The sequence below is a fragment of the Terrapene carolina genome, unplaced genomic scaffold (genome assembly GCF_002925995.2).
Source record: "Terrapene carolina triunguis isolate 2854851 unplaced genomic scaffold, T_m_triunguis-2.0 Scaffold53, whole genome shotgun sequence".
Taxonomy (NCBI): domain Eukaryota; kingdom Metazoa; phylum Chordata; order Testudines; family Emydidae; genus Terrapene; species Terrapene triunguis.
This window is the reverse complement of record NW_020664404.1, coordinates 3163957-3189155: the sequence shown is the minus strand read 5'-3', so window position 1 is coordinate 3189155 and position 25199 is coordinate 3163957. Positions and strand designations below refer to the sequence as shown.

Genomic DNA, 25199 nt, shown 5'->3' with positions numbered 1-25199 from the left:
TGTGACTGAGTTCATGCCCCTGGGTTTAGTGAGGGGGGGAGTCCTTTGGTGCTCCCCTTGAGTGATACTGATAACCCAACCCCCAGAGCTAGGGAGAGGAGAAATGGGTCCCCCTGCGGGGAAGTGCCTGGCTCCAGGGAGCAGGAGAGGATTCCCGGGCTACCCACCCTCCCCCGAGTGAAAGCGGAGCTAGTGACGGGTTATTTCCAAACCTGGAATCCAATGAGTCCCCACCCCTGGGTGAGGGCGTGTCCTGCCCTTATGTGTCAAGCCCAGCAAGGTTCGTGATTAGCTTCCCCGCCACACTCGAGAGCAGCGGAGGCCAGGGTCTCTGGAGCAGCGGGTGAGTGGCCGGTTTTCCAGGCAGAGCTCCCCGCAGGCTTGCTGGGGGATAGGGACCCGTCTCTCCCCCTGCTGCGGCTGGCGGCGCCCGGGCTCCCCAGCGCGCAATGGGGAACTCCGCTTTCCAAACGCGGCAGCGCAGCCAGGGCGGCTCCCAGTCCCTCTCCTCGCAGCGCTGGAGGCTTGGGGACCCCGATCCTGCGTCACAGGGGGCTTCGGGGTGGGAGCGCACTCGGGCCCCTTCCCCCTGTAACAAGCACTTGGAGGGGAGCGCACAGCCTGGCCCAGGAGCGCACGGGTGGGCAGGGGCGCACAGCCCGAAGCGCTCTGCTAGCCCAAAGGGGGCTCGGGGCCTGGGTGTTCTCCCCCCCTCCTCTGGCCAGGCAGGGGCAAGGGCCCTGACGCGTGGGAAAGAGGAACCTGACTCAGAGACACCCTCCACCCCCATCCTGCTGGAGGATGGTGAGAAGTTTGCTTCACCCCCACCCCCCCGCTCGCAGCTGCTGTCCCGGGAATGGCCCAGCCCGCCTGGGCTGCGGGGTGGCAGCTTGCGTTTGGCTAGGCAGGCGGTGGGGAGTGGAGATGGGTGGGGAGAAGGAAGGAGTCAGCCTCCAGGTAGGGCACCCGCTGCTGCTTCTAGTGAGTTGTGTGTGTGAGGAGGGGCTGGAAGGTGTCAGCTCTGGGAAGGAAAGGGGAGCTGGGGGCCAGATTCTGCTCTTGCTTACACCAGTGTGACTGTGGCATCACCCCACTGGAGGTAATGAAATCATCCCAGAATGACCCCATCTGAACTGAGAGGGGACTGGCCCATTGCATAGGAAGCAGTTAATGGTGGCAGAGCTGGTTTGGAGGGTCTGTTTGAGGAGGTGGATATGGCAGACAAGAAGCATTACCTGTTAGGTTCACTCCTTCTGGGGCACCTGGCATTGGCCACTGTTGGTAGACAGGGGATGGACCTTTGGTCTGACCCAGTATGGCTGTTCTTAAGCTGTCAAGCAAATCCTGCATCTGCTCTTCCCAGGTAGCTGCTCCCTGAGACTTTCAGTGTTTCCATTACAAACCGTAGGCTAAGCCCTAACAATGCCGTGGAAAGGGCAAACACAGTTCCTGCTCTAATTCATTGATTTACACATTCAGCAAAATCCAGTTATAGGAGTAAAATGCAGGTTTCTAAGTTTCGATGTGTACTTTCCCCTTTAAAAGGGCTTGTCTATATGGAGAAGTTATTCCAGAATAAGACTGGGCATGAATTTAAAGTACAATAGCTATTCCAGAATAACTGCCTGTGTGGACCCACTCTTATTCTGGAATGAGCGTCTGAAGGAGAGCTTTGTCTGGCTCCAAAGCTTGTCTCTTGCAGGAACAGAAGTTGATCCAATAAAAGATATTGCCTCACCCCCCTTGCCTGGAATAGAACAGCAGGGTAGCTATTCTGGTCAATTTCACTGTGCAGAGGAGCTGGTAAGTGTGTGTATAGCTAGGCCTGGGTGCCTGATTCATTATAAAGTCAGAGATCTGAAACACGCAACCTACAGCCACTTCCCCTTAAAATTCTATATGCTAATCCTGTAGCTGGATCTGCTAGCGTGGACTCTTGCATGCATGTTAAGTGGGGCTACGCTGGCATTGCAAGTTCAGGGGTTCGGCTCACTAGGGCCCCAATCCTGCAAACACTGAAGCCAATAGTCACTTTGACTTCAGTGGGACTGCTCATGATAGTAGAGCGTTAAGCAGGGACGAAAGCATTTTACAGGATCGGGCTTAGGGCTCTCGTAGAGCTGCCAACGTTGCCTTTGGCGATGAAACGATTATGGCGTTCCTGATTATCTTTTGGGTGGGATAGTGAAAGCGGAATCTTAAATATTCAGGCTGAACAGCAAAACGTCTGTGTTTGGTGGGAGGAGCTATCACAAAAGTGTTCTGTTGGATTTTCTGCTTTATTTACCATGCACCAAATCCTACTATTGTTTTTCAGACAAATTTTCCATTGGGGCTGGTTCTTCTCTCATATCTATTTAAGCGGTTAGCTTTGATCAAGACACTGATGTAAATCAGGAGTGAAAGTGAGAGGAGAACTGGTTCCATTAAGTTCAACAGGACAGAAGTTCAGTGGGAACTTTGACTGAATACAGGGCCTGAATCACCAATGATCTACACCGTGTGGTTTCAATTACACCGGTACAGAATGGATGGACCGTACTTCCATTTTGATTTGGTAGCATTTTATACCCATTTTTCACAGATGGAAATGGTGAATCAGGCCCAAAGTCAGCAGGATTTGGCCTCTAATTTTTATTTGCTTCAGGCCTGACTCTGGATCATTTCAGACAGAATTAAAAATCATTCTGAAGGGACTCTAGCAACCTGTTACAGACCAAGTTAGATTCTAGGCCGTGTCTCTGAAGGTTTCAAAAATGCATACTAAACTTCAGTGGGAGCTGTCAGGAGCAGTTGCCCTAGATCTTGTGGGGATGTCTCTGCCTTGTGTTCTTCGGGGGGGCGGGGGGGGCGGGATTGTCATTTATTTTTAGGCTGTCTTCCCCTCCGTCTCTTTGTTTATATAAGAAAAATTCTGCCTTTATTTCCTCTAGTCAATTTGAACACAAGCATCTGTGTTACTCCTACTTCTGGATACAAACAACTTGAGCAGTACAGTGGAGGCGGAAAAACCTCTGTGGAACTTCAAAGTTGTTTTTTAATAAATGTCTTGCTAAAAGGGATGAAAGCAACTCAAATCAGGCTCTACATTTGGATTTTTAGTCTTGCAAAACCCCATACCAATTGAAAATTTCCCTCAATTTACTTTTAAAATGCACAGAAATGTTAACTTAAAACAAAAATCGACGCTTCCTCCCTGAAACATTTGCAGCCCAGGGACACTTAGCCAAAGTGAAACTGACTCCACTGATTCCTCTCCACTTGCGCAATGAAAAATAGATCAATGTGGTCAGACAGTGAAAAGGACATTACGGGCTTGACTCTCCACTGCTTTGCACTTTGTGTAGTCACATCCACCAGTGCAAAGTGGGTGTGAGTGTTACCAAATCAATGGTAGCAGTCTACACCCGCTTTGTACCAATATAAATTACCTACACAAGGTGCAAGTCAATGGAGAATCAGTCTCCAGATTACTAAGGGCATGTCTTCACTGGCAACGTTCAAGCACTGCCACGGCACAGCGCTGGGAGAGAGCTCTCCCAGTGCTCTTAAAAAAACCATCTCCACGAGGTGTGTAGCTACCAGCACTGGTGCACTGTCTACACTGGCACTTTACAGCACTGAAACCTCCAGCACTCAGGGGGTGTTTTTCACACCCCGAGTGAGAAAGTTGCAGCGCTGTAAAGTGCCAGTGTAGACAAGCCCTCAGAGTATAAGGTGAAGTCCGTGGCACTTGTAACTTCTTGAGTGGGTGCTCTATGTGCATTTAATCAATAGGACTTGGAGATAGGCTTTTTTAATTCTGGAAACTGTGGATAAATTAATTCTCTTCTGTCATGGGTTTCATTCATCTATTTTCCACCTCATTCAAAAATCTCTGAAAGTTTTTTCTTTTGTCCTGCATGATCATCAGTCCAGCCCATCTCCTCCTCTGCTATTGTCCATAGGCTCCCAAGTCCCATTTTCAAAAGTGACTTGGTCACTTAGGGCCCTGACTCCCATGGCCTTTCAATGCAGTGAATGCGTTACGTTGAAAGTTGATTGGACTCAGTGTCCATGTCACTTTTGAAAATAGCACTTAGGAGCCTAAATGGTCATGTACACTGCAAAAAAAAAAAAAAAAAAATTTTTTTTTAATCTCACGACAGCAAATCTCAGAGCCTGGGTCAGCTGACTCAGGCTTGTGCTATGGGAATAAAAATAACAGCATAGACGTCCCTGCTCAGGTTGGAGCCCAAGTCTGAAACCCTGCGAGGTGTGTGGGTCTCCGAGCCCAGGCTCCAGCCCGAGTGAGAACATCTCACTGCTGTTTTTAGCCCTGTAGCAGGAGCCCAAGTCAGTTAACCCAGGCTCTGAGGCTCACTCCTGGGGTTTTTTATTTTTTTGCAGTGCAGACATACCCGAAGTCACTCAGGCGCTGTGGAAAATTGTACCTAGCGTACCTGAATGCAGCATGACCTTCCTTCTGTTACCTTTGTCCCATCTTCTCCTAAGCTCTTCAGAGCTGTCTTTTTTTGGGGGCCTAGCACTTTGCTGGATGCAGCATAAATGATTCATTTAACAATGCAGCTAAGTGAGAACATAAAACTCTTGCAGTTACTTCTCATGTTCATCTGTCAGCACGTCTTTCCACAGAAGTTGGTCCAATAAAAGGTATTACCACACCCACCTTGTCTCTCTTCCACAGTAACTTCATGTGTAGTTCCACTATGCCAAAAGAGCCATTACAAAGATGCTGTAGGCAACTCTGCTCCCACCCGAAGTGAGATGTTGTCTGCACAGCTTTGCTCAGCTAACTACCGTAACTGATTCTCCAACTGGAACAAGGGTTTTGCAACAGGTGGTATGCTATGGCTGGCCTGCATTTCCAAGTGTCTGCTGTTTTGGGGTTTGTTTTTTTTCCTGAGTGCCCAAACTGGGGCACTACTTGTTGCCTAATTTTCAGAGCTGCTGGGCACCCTTGCCTCTCATTGAAATTAATTGGAGATATGGGTGTTCAGCACCTTTCAAATCAGGCCTTGAGAGAAGTTGTCTCAATTGGAGTAGCCAGAAGCTGAGACCCCCAAAGTAAGTGGACACTCTGGGGAAAACTGAGGCCGAAAATATTGATCTCTCAACTTGTCATTGTGCAGGGACACCTTTCTGGGTTTCGGGTCCATGTAGAAAGACAAAATGGGAGATTTTTTTAAAAGGATGTGGCTTTAATATTGTAACCTCCCCAGCTCTTGATAAACTGAGTGACACAATCATACATGGGTGCAATAATAGATAACTTACACTAATAAACATGGGAATGCCAAGCTTGTCTGAATGGAAGGTCTAGAATGAGGGAAATGGAGAATGTCACAACACAGAATCCTAGAAGTGTAGGACTGGAAGGGACTTCAGTAGGTCACCTAGTCCAATCCCCTGCACTCAAGGCAGGACTACATAATAACTAGACTATTCTGGACAAGTGTTTATCTAACCTGTTCTTAAAAACCTCTAATAATGGAGATTCTACAACGTCCCTGGGCAATTTGTTCCAATGCTTAACTACCCTGACAGACATTAGAAAAAACTTCCTAACCAAAATCTCCCATGCTGCAATTTAAGCCCATTGCTTCTTGTTCTATCCTCACAGGTTCAGGAGAACAATTTTTCACCCTCCTCCTTGTAACAATTTTTTACGTACCTGAAAACTGTTATCATAACCACCCCCAAGTCTTACCTTCTGCAGACTAAATAAACCCAGTTTTTTCAATCTTTCCTCATAGGTCATGTTTTCCTGACCTTTAATCAATTTTGGTGCTGTCCTATGGACTTTCCCCAGTTTGTCCACAGCTTTCCTGAAATGTGGTGCCCAGAACTGGACGCAATACTCCAGTTAAAGCCTAATCATCATGGTTAACTCTTCCTTCAAGCTGTCATGGTCAATATTGTATATGTCTGCAATAACTATGGAACCTAAGAAGAAAGAGAACATTCAGCTAGCTTTACATGGGCCAGATCCTCCACTGGGGTAAATCAGCTAGCTTAGCTGCATTGACTTTAATGGAGCTGCCATCAGCTGAGGATATGGGTTCTTATGTCTCAACTCCTAGTCTTTCCTCCTTGTAATCTAGTGTTTCTTAATAATCCGGCACATGGGGCCTCCTTACTTCTCACAAACACCAACAAAAATCACAGCTGAATCAAAATTGCTGAAACAGCATAATCCCACAGCACTCCTAGGTTTGTAACAGTCACATGAAATGACTCCGGGGGATAATTCTGCTGCCTCTGCAGTAGCTCCATTGAACTCAAAGTGCTGTTCACCATAAAAATAGTAGCTCTTGACATTGACAAGATGTGAATTCTTGTTTAAAATGCATGGGCCAAATTGTGACTCTTTTCCTTTTCCCTGCCCCATCAGCTGGAATAAGTGAGCATGGGAAAGGCTCTTTATAGCTTTTGATTATGTTCAATTATAGTTTTTAGGCTTCCTTAATTAAAACAGAAATAAATATGTGCATAAAAACTGGGCTCTGAGAAATGGCAAATAAACTGTCTATGGAACCTTCAGAGCTTTAAAAGCAAGTTCCAGCTGTGGGTTTTCATGGAATTATATATTCTAACTGCAAATACGCAGACAAAGTGTGTAGAACACTGGGCCTTTTAAAGGAGATGGTAATTAAAACCAGAAGGGTAAATCCTATACCTAAATATCTGAATCCTAAATTAGAATTTTTCCCAGATCTCTGGATAATTTAGTTAAAACTGAGCAAAAATTTCCAGCTGAAATTCTTTTTGGCAAAAATTTTCAGATTCGCTGACACCCAAAACATTTTGCAGATTTGTGTAGATTCTGCTGAATTGCTGGTTTGCTCCCTCTGTCCCTCCCCTCAATCAAATGTTTTGTTTTGACACTTTTTGAAATGAAATACTTCAGTCTTTTTGGTTTGAAACTACTTTGTTTCTCAACTTTAATTTTATTTTGTAAAAATTAAAAAATGTCAACTGGTTGAAATTAAAATTGAATGGCTAAGCAGCAGTTCTGCATAAAAGGACCTGGGGATTACAGTGAATGAGAAGCTGGATATGAGTCAGCAGTGTGCCCTTGTTGCCAAGAAGGCTAACGGCATATTGGGCTGCATTTGTAGCAGCATTGCCAGCAGATCGAGGGAAGTGATTATTCCCCTCTATTCGGCACCGGTGAGCCCACATCTGGAGTATTGCGTCCAGTTTTGGGCCTCCCACTACAGAAAGGATGTGGACAAATTGGAGAGAGTCCAGAAGGGGGCAACGAAAATGATCAGGGGACTAGGGCACATGACTTACGAGGAGAGGCTGAGGGAACTGGGCTTGTTTAGTCTGCAGAAGAGAAGAGTGAGGGGGGATTTGATAGCAGCCTTCAACTACCTGAAGAGGGGTTCCAAAGAGGATGGAGCTCAGCTGTTCTCAGTGGTGGCTGGCAGATAACAGAACAAGGAGCAATGGTCTCAAGTTGCAGTGGGGGAGGTCTAGGATGGATATTAGAAAACACTATTTCACCAGGAGGGTGATGAAGCACTGTAATGGGTTACCTAGAGAGGAGGTGGACTCTCCATCCTTAGAGGTTTTTAAGGCCCAGCTTGACAATGCCCTGGCTGGGATGATTTAGTTGGTGTTGGTCCTGCTTTGAGCTGGGGGTTGGATGAGATGACCTCCTGAGTTCTCTTTCCAACCCTAATCTTCTATGATTCTATGAAATGATGTGTTCGTTATTATTTGTATTGCAATAATACTTATCGGCCCTAGTCATGGATCAGGACTCCATCGTGTTCGGTGCTGTACAAATCCAGAACTACAAAGGCAATCCTTGTCCAAAAGAGCTCGTTAGGGTGAAGGAAAGAGGTTGTACTGTAAATTGAAGGCATCAAAAGGTAGGATTGTCAAAGAAACCTAACGCAGTTAAGCACCCGACTCCCAGATGAAATTTCATGTTTCTCTGGCAATCCCACCCTTTATACTTATCAGAAACCAGCATATGTTTAGAGTGGTTCAATCTGATATTTGAAGTCATGGATATCTATAAATATCCAAATGTGGTAAGTATCGCTGTAATTCTTAATCTGCTTTTGACTGTTAATAATAGTTGGTTGTTCAGTACAACTCGGATGTAAGTAGTTATCTCAAAGGTGAATGTAACCCACTGTATCAAGAATGTTGGTGGACAGTTACTGCCTTTTGCCTCGAAGAATGAAGCAGTTATGTTATTTCTTTACAGTGTCAAGAAGAACTAGCCCCAGTGATTTAAGTGACCTTTGGATAGAAGCAGAGAGGGTGAATTCTGTCAATTATTTTCTAGGATGCTCCCTTTTTATCAACACTCCCTCTTTTTTTATTGCAGATAATCATCTGTTTGGGTACCTTGACATTAAAATATTAACTGAATACTATGGCAAAGGTGAGTGTGTTTGCTTACAGGTACCAGGCAGTGCTAGGTAGACTCAGTCCCTGCATTGACTACATTTATCTGATCAGTGCAATTATATTTACTTAGATAAATGATGTAGCAAGAAGAGGCTAGCACTGCCTGACACAGTGGGAAGGACTCATTGCTGCCTACTTCCTCATACTAGAATGTGGATTAACTTCAGTAATCTATATATCTACTAACGGCCAGGTCTTGCACCAAAATCAATGAGCTTTGCTATCGGCTGGAAAAGACGTCAAGAGGTCGCTTAGTCCTATGACAGTAAGCACAACAGGTTCCTCAGAATTCTACAGTTCCCATCCAAGTTGTATCCAGCTATTCGTGGAAAATGCCTAAGCTTCTCCTGCCAGATAGCTCCTGTTTAGGCATTAAGGCCCAGATCCTCAAAGGTATTTAGGCACCTATTCCCATTTATTTCAGTGTGAGTGAGGTGCCTAAATACCTTTCAGGATGGGGGCCTAATGGCCTTATGCATTGAGCATTGAAGTTAATGGAAAGACTCTCATTGTTCAGTGGGAACAGAAGCAAGCAGCGTGAGTCAGTGGATCTGGCCCTGGATTGGGTGTCAAGATCCGGGTTCTAATCTCTCTGACATGATCAAGTCACACCTCTTGGAGCCTCTGTTTCTCCATGTGAAAAAAGGAAAGGATGGTATTTGCCCACCGTTGTAAAAGTGCCATGTAGGAGCCTTATAGGGAATTGATTCTTTCATGATGATCTGGATAACTATTGATACTAAAGGGAGATGCCACAACTGGGTTTAACAAAGGCGCCAGATTGGCAGGCCCAGGAGAATGGAGTCCTTTATTGAATTGCAGCACAAGTACAGTGCAGGCAGCAGCCAGGGGTTTCCCATGCCAATGTGGCTTAATCCTCAATTGAAAGAACCCCCTCCCCCCCCCCCCCCCCCCCCCAGGAGTGTCTCTCTTGCAGGGGGAGGCGACGGCTTAGGGCAGAATGGAAGCTTGTCTCTGCAGTCAAAAAAGCTAACAATGTTAGGACCCATTAGGGGAGGGATAGATAATAAGACAGAAAATATCATAGTGCTGCTATATAAACCTATGATGGGCCCACACCTTGAATACTGCGTACAGTTCTTGTTGCCTCATCTCTAAAAAGATGCATTAGAATTGGAAAAGGTACAGAGAAGGGCAACAAAAATGATCAGGGGGATGGAACAGCTTCCATATGAGGAGAGAGTAAAAAGACTGGGACAGTTGGGCTTGGAAAACAGATGACTGATGGGGGATGATAGAGGTCTATAAAATAAAGAATGGTATAGAGAAAGTGAATAGGGAAGTGTTATTTACGCATTCACATAACTCAAGAACCAGGGGTCACCCAATGAAATTAATAGGCAGCAGGTTTAAAACTGATACACACGTGTTTCTTCACGCAATGCACAGTCAACCTGTGGAACTCCTTGCTAAGGGATGTTGCGAAGGCCAAAAGTATAACTGGATTCAAAAAAGAATTAGGTAAGTTCATTGAGGATAGGTCCATTCATGGGTGTTAGCCAGAGATGGTCAGGGATGCAACCCCATGCTCTGGGTGTCCCTAGCCTCTGTTTGTCGAAAGGTGGGACTGGATGACAGGCGATAGATCACTTGATAATTGCCCTGTTCTGTTCATTCCTTCTGAAGCATCTGTCATTCACCACTGTCACAAGACAGATTACTGGGCTAGATGGACCATTGATCTGACTCAGTCTGGCCATTCTTATGTAACCTGCTGTACGGCTAAATAGACTCTCACTTTATCTAAACACAAACCCCCTCCTCAGTTTTCTAACTGGTCTCCTCCCAGGAGAATCTGTATATAACTGGGATTTTTCATGTGTTCTTCTCTGGTTCTGTCTTTAACAATTGATGTTCTGTATATTTAGGCTGGAAACCGGGGCACAATCAAGGCGGCCTTGGGCTTCAGGGCTGAGGAAGATGCACAGAAGTTAAGGAAGGCCATGAAGGGGCTTGGTGAGCTTGTATTTATTTTTATGCCTCTAACCCTCTCGCCTCAGAGTGCCAGCATCCTGCATGTCGTACAGCTCACTAGAGCAAAAGTTTGGTAACTTGTGTTTCTCTACTGACTCCTGGCCCCCCTTCCCCCGAGCTCTCTACAAACAGGAGGTGGGGATCACCTCATCCAGTCATGAAATGCAGCCGCTTCTGGGGTGGAACAGGGCAGCTGTTATGCAGTATATAACACTACAAGGCAGCTTTGGCACAAATAAAGAACATTATCCAAATGGAAGGAATTTCAATTTAACACTATCTGAGCAGAGGGAATTTAAAGGGGCAGAATGTCATCCCCAGATTGGGAAAGGACAGCACTGCCTCCAACCCTACAGGAAGCAGGTGGAGTTTTTGTTTTCTGGATGTTTGATCATGGAGAGCAGCTGAAGCCTACCTGTCTATCACTATAATATCTCAGCTGCTCATTCACACATGGATAATAAATCTATCCCCACAGCACTCCTGAAAAGTAAGGAAGCATCATTATCTCCACTCTCCAGATGGGGGAACTAAGGCACAGAAAGGGATGCAGGGATTCCTTCCAAGGTCACCCAGGAAATCTGTGGCACAGCTGGGAACTGAACTCAGCTCCAAGCCCTGGCTTTAACCGCAAGACTGTCTTTAATCAGTCTATGATTTGTCTCTCCTGGAATAGGGTGCTCCCAACACCCTATTAGGGTACTATGTCAGGACTGCCTCTGTGGGAAGAGGGCTCGCTTGTAAACTGTCAGTGCCCACATCTGTTTTCTTGGAGGTCTCCATCCAACTGATGGCCGGGCTTATGAGGTCAGACTGACAGCCCAAGTAAAATGCATTCCTAACAAGGGGATGCTAAAGAGCTTCTGAGTGTGCAACCCACTGACAAGTGAAAGTTATAGGGTGCCCTCCATACCCGATCCCCAGAGGATGAGGGTCAGTTACAGCCCCACCAAGGAAACCCTGTCTCTTTAAAGAAAGCTAGCACCATATGCTTTCCTTTGGAGGTTCCCCGGTTCAATCCCCGATATGTCGGCCAAGATGGTAGCCCAACACATGTGGTCTAGTGCTGGTTCTCTAGTGCCGTAGAAAATCAGATTTTAGAAGGAATAAAAATGGTTTGTGTCACACCTGGCAAGTCAGCTGAGTTGCCTGCTTCAAAATTAATACTTTGTTAATATTATAAATATCTGGCTGGCTTTCCGGTGTCTCCCCCAGGTACAGATGAAGATGCCATCATCGATATCGTGGCCAAGAGGAGCATATTCCAACGTCAGGAAATTTTAATCGCCTATAAATCCACTATTGGCAGGGTAGGTAGCCTCTGAATTTGATGATTATGATCTAGACAATTCCTGGACTACATGACTTGTCTGGAAAATTAATGCCTCATTCAGTTGTGGAGAGGCAAGACACAACTTTTGCTGGCCTTAGCACAAAGCTCACTGCAATCTCCGTTCACTTCAGTGCAGTTGCTTGTCCAAAGAAAATTGTAAGGTACCCGTTAAGATTATCCACCAAAATGTAGCAGAAATGTGGTCAAGCAATCTATCTACATGCTTGCCTTTATGCTATCTAGTGGATGATCCTTAATACCACATGGCACCGATGTAATGAATCATACCCGAGATTATATTGCAAGTGACTTTTCCTGTGACACTTGGCACAACTGGTACCTAACAATCCTACGGTGACCATCCAAGTTGTACCCAGCTGCTCAGTGAGAATGACTAAGTTATGACTGTTCCGCCCCTGCTTATGGACTCTTCTGCCATATAACTTCTGTTTAGGCATTCGATGCCTTGCCCATTGACCACTGAAGTCTATGGAAAGACACTTGTTGAGTTTAATGGGCTTTGGATCAGACCTTAAAGCCCAAATCATCAAGTCTCCACTAATTTTCAGGGGTTTGGAGGTTTTTTGACATTGGAGTTCAGTTTTTTCAGAGGTGCTGAGTACTAACTCCCCCAAAACTGAAGTCAAGGTGAGCTGCTGGTATCTGGATGCCCGGCAAGCTCTGGATCTCAAGCTGAGCACTCCAATTTCGTGGATCCTCTGACCCTCTGGCCTATGCCCATGGTGAGAAGGGCTGCTGAATGTCCAGCTCCCCTGACACCAAGGGGTTAATGGATGAATCAGTTTAACTTGCTTAACCTGATATTAAAGCCTTACCTTTTATCTTGTGTAAACATTCTGAGCACATGCTGCTTGTTTGTTGAGCAGGCTCTTCTGTGCCTGTAAAGAAAGTGGTTACAGGGAAACAGATCTGTTCACTGGAGGCCACTGCTAATAAAACTCATGGCAGTGTGAACTACTGACCCACTTTAATAGTCACTTGCACACCTGGTAATTCACCCCACTATGCCCTACCCCTCATGCTCCATCCATTAACAAGCAAATCAACCATGCTTTTCAAGGATTTAGTGCTAACTGCGATGTAATCTACTTTACTAGTTTACTTTAAGGCTACCATACCTACAAGATTGTTCATAAGTACAGCAACAGTCTGATTCACAGGCTTCAAAGAGTGTGACAAGCATTAAGAAAACTAGCCTAGTTTCCAAATAAGGGTCACATTGCAGTGATCTGCTTAAAGGCGTGTTTTTGTGTTGGTTGGGGGTTTTTTGTTTGTGTTTGTTTAAATTCTTCCTGCTTTTTATGGTGCCTTTCATCTGAGGATCCCAAAGCCTTTTAAAAACCCATTAATGAATCAGTCCTCGTCATACCCCGGTAAGTTTCGTGTATTCCGTTTAGATGGATTAAAAGGAGGCACCAAGAAGTAAAGTCTCTTGGGAGGGCTTCAAAAATGATCGGCCTTACAATGCCAACAAAGATATTATTCTAAGGCCTGGTCCACACTAGAAGAGTTATATGGGTACACCTTATGTCCTTTAGAAATGTATCTTTTATTGATAGTTATACCAGTGTATGCAGTAGTGTGGACTCAGTTATACCAGTATTATTATTAATGTGTATTATTGTAGTCTTAGGAGCCTCAATCATGGACCATGAGCCCATTGTGCTAGGTGCTGTACAAACACAATAAAAAGATGCCCCAAAGAGCTTACAGTATAAAGGTAACCTTTGCTTACTGAACCAGAAACAGCTATACCAGACTAAGCACCTTTATACTGGTCTACCTGCATCCCCAGTGGGAGGTGGGGGCGGGTTGTACCACTAACTATACTGGCATCAGGGCTGGCTCAGGCTTTTTTGCTGCCCCAAGCGGCGAAGGGAAAAAAAAAAAAGCCATGATCAGCGGCACTTCGGTGGCAGCTCAAATGTGCCGCTTCATTCCTCAGCGGCAATTCGGCGGCGGGTCCTTCACTCAGAGAGGGACTGAGCGACCCGCCACTGAATTGCCGCTGAAGACCCGTACGTGCCGCCTGCTTCGTTCGCTGGTGTCTGGAGCCGGCCCTGACTGGCATAGATAAAGTGGCACATCTTTCTAGTGTGAACTAGCCCTGAGTTGCTGCCCACGTTCTCCTTTGCCGATCCCCACAATGATTAAGAGCAAAACTTGGAGCGAAAATGGCTTTAGACAGAAATGTTAAACACCCTCATTAACAAGTGAATGGCGAAGCTGCTAAAATCAGGCATGGATGATGTTGGGAGAAGATGTGAAAAATAGCCTCTCAGGTGTATCCTTATCATTCCCAAAACAATCTCTCGCGTAGGGTTATTCATCAGTAGAGATCAAAGCGCTTCACAATCGTTAGTGTGTTTATTCCCACAATGCCCCGAGGAGGCAGGGCAGTGCTATGATCCCTGATTTACAGTTGGGGAACTGAACCCAGAGAGACTGAGGCCTTGTCTACACTACAGATGCTATGGTACTGCAGCTGTGCCCTCTAGCCCTGTAGCGTAGGCACTTGCTACAGCGACGAAAGGGTTTTTTTAACTTACCCCTGTGAGAGGCAGTAGCTAGGTCAAGGAAAAATTCTTCCGTTAGCCAGGTGGAGACACCACTAGGTTTAGGTCAGCTTCACTACATCTCTCAGGGGTGTGAAATTTTCACACTCCTGAGCGACATAGCTAGGTTCAACCTATACTTCAGGTGTAGATCTAAGCCACTTGCCCAAGAGGATGCAGTCTGTGGTGGAGCAAGGGATTGAACCTGGTCTCCCAAGTCCTAGGCTAGTGCCCTAACCACTGGACTAGCTGACTGCAGAGCAGGAGTTAGATAGGATGTACTGAAATTACCAGTGCTGGAATTCAGCCAGGAGTTTTGTATAGAGTAGCAGGGGTGCCGGAACAATTTGTATAGCGGGGGTGCTGAAAGCCATTGAATCAAACTGTAAACCCTGTATATGATGGAAACCACTTCAAGCCAAGGGAAGCGGCAGGATGCCCAGCACTCCTAGTTCCAGCACCTACCTAGAGGAGTGGGGCTTTTTGTTCTCATGACTATTTATCACCTTCCCTGGTTTTCTAGGATTTGATTGGCGATTTGAAGTCTGAGCTGAGTGGGAATTTTGAGAAGGTGATAATTGGATTGATGACTTCCATCACACTGTACGATGTGCAGGAACTGAAGAGGGCCATAAAGGTTGGTAAATATTCACTGACGTTACCAAAACACCAGTGTGTTCAATATGTGGCATGAATTAAACATTCCCCACGCAACTTCTCCCGAGGGAGAAAGAAAGAATGTGCGACAGGGTGCTAGTCATGTCACTTAACACAATTCTGGAAGGTGCTCTCTGCTACTAAGCTAATGAGGGTTGTATAAGAACCTGAATAGAACGTTTCAGAGTGGTAGCCGTGTTAGTCTGTATCAGCAAAAAGAACAGGAGTACTTGTGGCACATTAGAGACTAACAAATTTATTTGGGGATAAGCTTTCGTGGGCTAAAACCCACTTCATCAGATGCATGAAGTGGAAAATACAGTAGGAAGATATATATATATATATATATATATACACACACACACACAGAGAGAACATGAAAAGAAGGGGGTTGCCTTACCAACTCTAACAAGACAAATCAATTAAAGTGGGCTATCAGCAGGAGGAAAAATCACTTTTGTAGTGGTAATCAGGATGGCTCATTTCAAACAGTTGACAAGAAGGTGTGAGTAACAGTAGGGGGGGGGAATTAGCATGGTGAAATAGTTTTTTAGTTTGTGTAATGACCCATCCACTCCCAGTCTTTATTCAGGGTTTTAGCCCCTGAAAGCTTATGCCCAAATAAATTTGTTAGTCTCTAAGGTGCCACAAATACTCCTCGTTATTTTTGCTGAATAGAACGTGTGCATTAAATCTTCAAACACTTTCTGAACTATGTTCTTCCATTTTGTTCTATTGTGCGATAAGAAAATGAACATGGTGATGTGTTGGGTATAAGACAGCTAGATTGTTAAAAGTTGCAATTTGAATTACTTTCACATTAAGGGCTGTTCATACGTCCTTTATGCTGCTACCCATTTGCAAATTTGGGCTCGACACTGAAAGAGGTACACGTTCTATGCACTAAGAATGGCCACACTGAGTCAGATCAGTGGTCCGTCTAGCCTAGTAAACTGCCTAATGACAGCAGCTGATGAAAGATGCTTCATAGGGAATGAACCGAACAGGGCAATTTCAAGTGATACATCCCCTGTTGTCCAGTCCCAGCTTCTGGCAGCCAGGAGTCTAGGGATGCCCGGAGTATGGTCATCCCTGACCATCTTGGCTAATAGCCACTGATGGACCTTTCCTCCAGAAATTTATCTAGTTCTTTTTTTAACCCAGTTATACTTTTGGCCTTCAATAGCCTAGCATTTGTATAACTTTCTGCATTTTCAAAGCACTGTACAAACATCTAAAGCTGGTCGGGAGCTTTTTAACAACACTTTTTTTGTTGGAAAATGCAGACTTGTCCAAACCAAATATTTTTTGTGGGAAGGGTCTGCTTGGATGAAAAGGTTTCTTGGGTCCAGGATGGAATGTCTGGTGAGAAAACTAATCGATAACCTAAGATGTGAGAGACCCAGATTGATGTTTCTGGCCCGAATTATACATAACAGGGATTTGAATTTGGGTCTCCGATTTCAAAAGTGAGTGCCTTTACCCCCTGTCTGTTTTGGGGTGAGTGGAGTATCTGTGCCTCTCTGCTTCTTTGTAAAAACTCTCAAATGGTCTCAGTTTCATCCTGTTGCATAATGGGACTTTAAAAAAAAAAAATTAAATCTCAAAATCTTTCATGAGACGCCCAGCTCTACAAACAAATATCACCTCATTGCATGAAGTCCGTAATGTATCCCCATTTAACAAGTGGTGAAACGGAGGCAGAGAAACGAAGTGACTTACCCAGACAGGGGGGAGTGCTCATCAGATCCTGGACTATTACTCAAGAGAGTTGATTCTCAGTCCTTTGTTGCCATCAAGGTGCCTCTGTTTGCTGGTAGATTGGAAGCAGCTTTCATCCTGATTCTCTGTTCCGCGTTTAGGGTGCAGGGACAGACGAGGGCTGCCTGATCGAAATTCTGGCTTCTCGTTCCAGTGAAGAAATCCAGCGCATTAATGAGACCTACCATCGTCGTAAGTAGTATAAATTATGAGATGCTATGATGTTAGTGCATTGAGAGTAACCTGTACTGGGAGAACAAGTGGGGAAGCTTGCATGAGGTCCCAACTGTGTCCCAGATCCAGGAAAGCACTTTGGCATGTGCTTAAGTTCCACTGATTAAGCACATGTGTAATAGATATGGCAATGTCCTGTAATATCTTTGGGAGATCTCACTGTATTAAGTTTATGTATCATTGTGGGCCAGGGATTGTATGCAATTCCATGGGCGAGGATGACCTCCGTCTTCCTGGAACTAACAGTGGGAGGTAAATTCACTTGGGTTATAACCCCTCCAGAGAGGTACCACAACCTGGAGATGCTTGCATATACTGCATCGAACTGGATTCTCCAGAGACCAACAGACAAAGAAAGGACTTTTGGATAAATAACGTGCGTTTAAACTCACTCACGACCAGGGGCGTGTGCAGAAATTTAACTTTGACCCCTTTGGGTCCGGAAGGAGCTTGCTTTCCATACAACTGTGGCCCCAGGGCTGGAGGAGTTCTGTGCCCCTGACGATCATTGGGAGGGGGGGTCCATGTCCCTGTTTGCCCCCCCCCCTTGTGCACGCCCCTGCTCACAACTTTGTTTCTGATCCAGCAAATGGACAGGACTTTCTATCTAAGGGTGGCCCCAATCTTTCCTAGGAAGGATTGGAACTTGGAAGGAATTTGGCCTACTGAGGCCCCATATGACTGATGGGTGACCTGGTAAGATTTTTAGCATGTGCAGAGGAACTCTTACTGTCTTTAATGCTTTCACCTTAAGAATAAATGTGCTTGCTTAGGAAAAGCTGTGTGGTAACTTATAACTGTGGGCAATTGCCACAGTTCATAGCCTTTGGGGAGAAAGCAAAGTACAAATGCAGGTCTGTTCAGGGAGTCTGGCTTGCTGGGGAACTCGCAGCGTAGCCAGGGAGCTGTGCAGCCTGGAAAAATCCCTATCAGGCGGGAGAGAGACATGCATCTCGGCACTAGAGAGGTGATGACTGGGGAGCCTAGAGTTGGTGCCTTTGCTGAACATGGAGGGGGAACACGGGTGCGGTTGCCCTGAACTGTGACAACATACTTAAAGCTAAATATGTGTTTAGGGATCCTTTCCTGAACCAAGGCTTAAATCACTTTCCTAAGGCTGAGAAATTCCCACCTCCTCTTGACCCCAAAAACATTTAAATGTCCCAGCCAGCAAATGTGTTTTCACCAGATTTTATTATTAATGGTTAAATACTGTATGCACTACTTATGTTGATCTAGAGGTAGAAGATATTTGTGAAAGTGTGCTCTCTCTCGCTCACACACACACACACACACACACACACACACACACACACACACACACACACACACCTCTCTCTAAAGATTTAAAAACAACCCACTCGGGCTTTAAAAACTATCCTATGAATGGTATCTTACCCACCCCACAGGATTTCTCCAATAGCTCTCGCTGCTAGCAGTTCAACCAAACAATAACTGAACAATCAGAAAGACATCTTGTGAAACTAAGAAGCATCGTAGTGAGAGCAAGAGACTGGGTGTTGCGATACCTTCTTTCTGTCTGCCTTTCACTTGATCGTGACCTAGTGTGCCTGCATAATTTATGCTCAGTGGACAGAGACTTAAGCCTTCTCTAAACACAGAGAGGGTGAAATTCTGGCAACACTGAAGTCAATGGCTCAACTCCCACTGACATCAAGAGTCAGGATTTCACTCAGAAGTTGTACTGGGATCCTGGTCTGTCACTAGGGCTCTAGGTGTGGCAATAATACAAATAATAATGGTCAAAACTGCTTTTAAAAATAGACTTAAACTGGTTCAAATCCCTGTATAGACAGAAGTTTTAAACTAGTTTGTCTCCTTTTTCAGCTTGTCTATATATTTACAGATGGTGGCTTGTAGTGGTCCCTCCGTTTCAGGCTCGGAGGGAGGCCACTCTGCCTCACTACGTAGCTAACCAACTATAATCCAGGGTTCAAGTGATAAGTGTCTCCATACAGAGGTTTGCACCAGATTAACAAAACGCCTTTAGTTAAACCAGTGCAACTTGGTGTGTGGAACAGGCTCAGATTTATTTTAGAGAGAATGATCCAGATTGGCTTCTCCTCCCTTACAACTGTGTAACTCAGTTGATTAATTTCACATACACTGGCCTAAATCCAGAGCAACTCCACTGAAGTCACTTACACTGGTGCAAAGGGAGAGAAGAATAAGATCCAGGGTCAATGTGGCAATTCCTAGGAAGGCAGGTTCAGAAATTGAGGGACAGATGCATACTCCAGACACCTAGGTCACGGCTTGACATGTAGAAGACTTCTCTAAGATGAACAGTGTTTAGGTGCTGAACTTTCTCTCTGTTAAAAGCAAGTATCCACATATGTCTGTGCTCTCTTGCTAGAATATGGAACTACCCTTGAAAAGGACATTGTCTCAGATACATCTTCCATGTTCCGCCGCGTGCTGGTGTCTCTAGCTACAGTAAGTCCAGGTTAAGAAAAACAATCTGGTTCTTGTTGCTGTTGAACAAATCCCCTAAGGGCAGGTCTCCACAAGAAATGGACAGCTATCTAACTACATTGCTCACGTTGAAAAATCACACCCCTGAGTGACAGTTATACCAACCTAACCCCCAGTGTAGACAGTGTTATGTTGAACGTGGGTGAGAGGGGGTTTCACCTGTCGACATAGCTACTGCCTCTTGCGGAGGTAGATTAATTACGGCGACGGGAGAAGCTCTCCTGTCAGCGTAGTAGCGTCTTCACTAAAGCAGTACAGCACCTTGTTTTAGTGATGAGGTCTCTCTATACTCAGTACCATGAATGCCTGATTCTCATCTCTCTTACACTGACATAGGTCAGGGGTAGCACAATGGAAGTCAGTGGAGTTACACTACTGTAAAAGAGATCAGACAGAGTTGTATTAAATACTAGTACTAATCCTCCCTCTCATCTGGTTCCTTCTCCTGCTCTCTGCTTTGCAAGTTGCTCTTTTTATCCCCTTCCTAGGCATCCTTCCCCTGCTCCTACTGCACAGCCTTCCCCTGCTGATCTCCTGCAGGACTCCCTCCATGCCCCCTTGCATTTCAGCTGGTATCTGTATCATATTGGTTTGACCCGAAGGGCAGGCTGCTCAGGGGGTGGGCCGGGGTGGGGCAGGAATTAGAGGGTGTTTGTTGTTAACACCATGTGCTTTCTTAGGGCCCATGGCTCCCACTGACATCAGATGGAGTTGAGTCCTCAGCACCTCTTAAAAATAAATAAAATCAGGCCCTTAAATAATATTTCAGAGCTTTCTCCATCACCCCTCTTGCAACACTCTGTTGCATAATTGCAGCTGCTTTCTCAATAGATACTCATTATATGTCAGGGGTAGGCAACCTATGGCACGCGTGCCGAAGGCAGCACACGAGCTGATTTTCAGTGGCACTCACACTGCCCGGGTCCTGGCCACCAGTCTGGGGAGCTCTGCATTTTAATTTAATTTTAAATGAAGTTTCTTAAACATTTTAAAATCTTTATTTACTTTACATACGACAATAGTTTAGTTCTATATTATAGACTTATAGAAAGAGACCTTCTAAAAACGTTAAAATGTATTACTGGCACGCGAAACCTTAAATTACAGTGAATAAATGAAGACTCGGCACACCACTTCTGGAAGGTTGCCGACCCCTGTTATATATGCTTGGTAACTTGTTTCAAACAGCAAGCTTGCTGGACTCTTTCTATTTGCCCCTCCGAAAGGCTGAATTTAACACAGCCCTCTTGTGTTTCTGCAGGGAAACAGGGACCAGGGAAACTATGTGGATGAAGGCCTTGCTCAGCAAGATGCCCAGGTCTGTAGCTCTTTGTATCTTTAAGAAAAATCTGCCCCACCATTGTGGATGTTTGCTGAACCTCCGGTCCTTCCATCCATTGTTGGAAGTGACAGGACAGTGAAAGTCCTCAACCATTTAGCTGGCATCTTTGTAGTGGACTGGACTGGGACCCAGAAGATCTGGGTTCTAGTCCTGACTCTGCTCCTGGATGACTTTGGACAAGTCTCTGCACCTCAGTTTCCCCATGTGTAAAATGGGATAATGATCTTTTTGGAAGACCCAAGCTCTCTTGCTTTACTTGAGCTTTTGGGCTAACCCTTATTTCATATGCTTGATTCTTTCTAGTGCTTGTATGAAGCCGGGGAGAAGAAATGGGGAACAAATGAGGGACAATTCCTGACTATCCTCTGTTCAAGAAACAGATATCACTTATTAAAGGGTAAAAGTCTCAGCAATTTTCTACATACTTTTTTTTTTTTTTTAAAGCACCTTTTTTAGGTACATCTCTTGGCAAATAGAAAGGGACCCTTCTCAAAGGCACAGGCCGAGTCTGGTCCTATGTATCTACTTCAGAGTATTTTAATATAGGAACCTATTCTTGTGAGCCTAAAAGGAACTCGAGAGAGACCAGAACTAACTTGTATGGATCACCTATACTCCAGTCTTTATACCAGAGGTAGTAAACTGGGACTTTGGCGACAGTTACCAAGGATAGGAATTTAGAAGCAAGTTTCTTGCCAACATTCCTCCTACAAGGAAGAAAGACAGGCACCATTCTGCTGGATCAGAAGTTCTCAAAGCATGGTCTGTAGTGATCTTGTTAAAACGAGGAGTACTTGTGGCATCTTAGAGACTAACAAATTTATTTTGGCATAAGCTTTCGTGGGCTAAAACCCACTTCATTGCATGGATGGGTCATTAGACAAAGTAAAAACTATTTCCCCAGGCTAATTTTTCCCCTACTGTTACTCACACCTTCTTGTCAATGGTTGGAAATGGGCCATCCTGATTATCACTACAAGTTGTGTGGTTGGTTTTTTTTTTTTTTTCTCCTGCTGATAATAGCCCACCTTAATTGATTAGTGTCATTATAGTTGGTATGGCAACACCCATTTTTTCTGTTCTGTGTGTGTGTGTATATATATCTTCCTACTGTATTTTCTGGTGCATGCATCCAATGAAGTGGGTTTTAGCCCACGAAAGCTTATGCTCAAATAAATTTGTTAGTCTCTAAGGTGCCACAAGGACTCCTTGTTCTTTTTGCTGATACAGACTAACACGGCTACCACTCTGAAACCAGTGATCTTGTTAGTGGCTCTTGCAGAGCTGGCTGGTTGCAAATACTACTGGCGAAATGGCAAAGCTTCCCTTGTGGCAAAATGTTGAACCAAGTGGGAAAGTTAAGCAACTCAACTTGACCCCATTAAGTAATAATTCATGACCCTGTTACCAGCAGTTGTTGACTGACCAATTAGAAAACTGATCGTTAAAATGAAGATAAACTGAATGGTTTCCAGGACAACTGCAGTTGTCTACCATTTAAAAAAGAAAGGCAAAATGTGCATACAAAGTACTCAATTGCTTGACCTGGCAAACTGGTCCTTGATGGTTAAGTCTTTGTAGACAGCACCAACAAATCTTGCTCGATGACTTTTCATTAGTGTGTGTCCTTTTCTAGTCTTTGATGAATACAGAAGGATTGCTAAGAAGGACATTACAGAAAGCATTAAATCTGAGATGTCGGGGGACCTCGAAGATGCCTTATTAGCTGTGGGTGAGTATTCCGGTTTTAAATTTAGGGTTGTTAAGTTACACAACAGACTGTCGGGGTGTAGAATGGGAAAGGATCGCTTCTGTCAGCCTCGAGCACAGAAGCCATGGAGTTGAAGCTTGGTTAACTTTCAAATCCATAGGTAGTCCCTGAAATAGAGGAGGATGGGAGAGTGGACAGGGATGAAATGCAAGGAGCCTGTGATGTGTGCAAAGTGCTTTGCTTTTCAAAGCAACGAAGTGTGTGGCCCTCAAGTTAAAATCACTTTCTCCATTGCAGGAGACATTAGCGTTTTAGCTAAAGTATTAAGCTTGCTTCACCTTGGCATAGCGAGACATCCATCTTTAGCCGTGCTGTGTCTCTTGCCCACTGTCTTCACAGAGCAACGTGCAGGGGACACGCTTTGTTGATGGCCAGTAACTGTCTCCGTTCTTGGCACAGGTCACGCTGTCTTACGCCTTGCAAATACGGCAAGTGGCTGTGAACAAGACGGCAAAAGTTCCACTGCTTCCACTCTCATTGTTTACCTTTGCCACCAGGTGCTAAGGGTGCTGACACTTCTCAAAGAGCATTGCAAACTTTAAACAAGTGGCTGAACTGTGATGGACAAGACTTCAGGTTTATTTGAAGGGGCTCGTTCTTTTTGCATTGACCTTGCTGTATTTATCAGCTTGTCCAGTGGCCTCTAAATCCATACCTTGGAGCTTCTTGGACTAATAGTCAGGGATGTGCACATTTTGGCCCTGATTCTGCAAATGGATCTGCAGACAGACCTCTGCATCCGCCACTAACCTCCCATACAGATGGGAGGTTTAAGCAGTAACTGCAGCCTTGAAACTGAAAGATTTGGAAAATCTCCCTTGTTCTTTTCTCTTCACAGTAAAATGCATAAGGAATAAGCATGCATACTTTGCTGAAAGATTATACGGTTCCATGAAGGTAAATAGCTTTTGTGTGTATGTGGTTCCCCCCCCCCCCAATTAAATATAGAGGCATGCTAAAATAAATAGCAGCTGGATTTAATACTGCAGGGGGAGAGGAGAGAGGGCAGCAACCCAAGCGGTTCATAATCATCATGGATCTCCTCTCCTCCTTTGCTAAGGGACAAAATTGGCATTGCCCCATTATATGCTGAAAATAGGGAACTCTGTCACACTCAATGCAAAATGCTTTGGGCTAATTTTTCACCCAGAAAGTATGGATGAAACCTTGACCATTAACAATGATTTACCCATAATGCACAATATTTGTACAAGGGTTGCTTTTTTCTTTAGGGTTTAGGGACGGATGATGATACACTCATTCGAGTGATGGTGTCGCGGTGTGAAATTGACATGTTGGATATCAGGCATGAATTCAAGACGATGTACGGGAAATCTCTCTACTCCTTCATCCAGGTAAGCTTTCCTTTCCTAGAAACCATGGTCTTGCTGCACACAGCACCAGCCACTTTGCCCCTCTATTCTGACCAGTGACTGGTCCACATTTTTCAAACAAGAAGCTGCTATTCTTGAACAGCTTTTTGGGGGAGGTGGGAGGATGACTAAGTGTATGAAATTGTCCATTCTTGATGTATATTTTTGTTTTTTCACCAGGCATTCAAAAAAAAAATCAAAATATTTTTGAAAATGACCAGGGAGAAGGAAAGAGGGGAAATACACAATAAGTGGAAAAATCAGAAAAGAAATTCAGAAAACTTCCAAAAAGGATTGAAAAATTGGGTCCATCTCAAACCTCACAAAATTTAAACTTTAAAACTGTTTTTGCCTTATATTTTAAATTTTGATCCAGCTCTAATCCTGACTTGCATTGCCCTTACAAATTTTGGTGTTAGGATTGTTTAACTGTTTTCCAGTAATGTCAGTCTGCCTGGTCTGTTGATGAATACTAAGATAATACCATCCAGCCCCTTTGTACTGGCTATCCAAGTGAGATTTCTGCCCTCACCCTCTGAGTTGGATCTGAAGCATAGCTTAATGTCTTGTGGACAGAGGACGCTTATTTGTCGACCTTCTATAACTATAAACTGGGAGTCTTAGAAACATTGGTTTGGATTCCTCAAAGGGTTAATGGGCAGGTGTGGTTTTTTTTTTTTTTTTTATAATCTCAAAACTCCTGTAGTTGGATTTCATATTTTAATACTGTAGTGGTTTCTCATTCGATTGATCCTTATTGCTTGATTTGTTTTAATCAACTTTGCATTTTCAATTGGATAAAATATTAACTTAAAATGGTTGTGGGATGTTGTCACACACGGTAATAGCTCCTGCATTCCACCTCACTGCATTTTAGTGGTGGGCAATGTGTCCTTATACATGATCAATGTGTGTCAGGTACTCTGGGATGAAAGGTGCTCCTTAAATGTTATCAAACATTAAGTTGGCAGAGAAATACAAAATCACATGGGGACAACTACAATCATCTCAAACTGGTATAAATGATCCTGTACAGCCTTTTCTGGGGACGCTTGTTGCACGTCTAATCATGTCTCTCTCACTCTTTTTTTCTTTCTTTCTTTCTTTCAGGGAGACACTTCAGGAGACTATAAGAAAGTCCTACTTGTGCTCTGTGGTGGTGAAGACTAAACCATGTACAACTCATTGTCGGGGGAAGAGGAGAAATAGATCACGAGTTTTTTTTTTT

The 25199-nt window shown here is 44.6% G+C and overlaps 1 protein-coding gene across 1 annotated transcript; it reads left to right on the top strand.

The window, feature by feature from the left end:
• The first annotated feature begins 258 nt into the window (after positions 1-258).
• ANXA4 (annexin A4) lies at positions 259-25199 on the top strand. Its single transcript, XM_026657699.2, has 13 exons — positions 259-343; positions 8351-8407; positions 10323-10410; positions 11644-11738; positions 14861-14974; positions 16857-16947; positions 19367-19446; positions 20747-20803; positions 21131-21224; positions 22464-22559; positions 23437-23495; positions 23831-23953; positions 25082-25199. The coding sequence occupies exons 2-13, from the start codon at positions 8399-8401 to the stop codon at positions 25139-25141; spliced, it is 966 nt and encodes a 321-aa protein (XP_026513484.1). The 5' UTR covers positions 259-343; positions 8351-8398; the 3' UTR covers positions 25142-25199.

Excerpts from the sequence above, each read along its gene's own strand:
- ANXA4 (XM_026657699.2), top strand. Across the intron at positions 10,411-11,643 it reads GAAGGCCATGAAGGGGCTTG|GTACAGATGAAGATGCCATC; the intron begins GTGAGCTTGTAT and ends TGTCTCCCCCAG. Across the intron at positions 20,804-21,130 it reads TTGCTCAGCAAGATGCCCAG|TGCTTGTATGAAGCCGGGGA; the intron begins GTCTGTAGCTCT and ends GATTCTTTCTAG.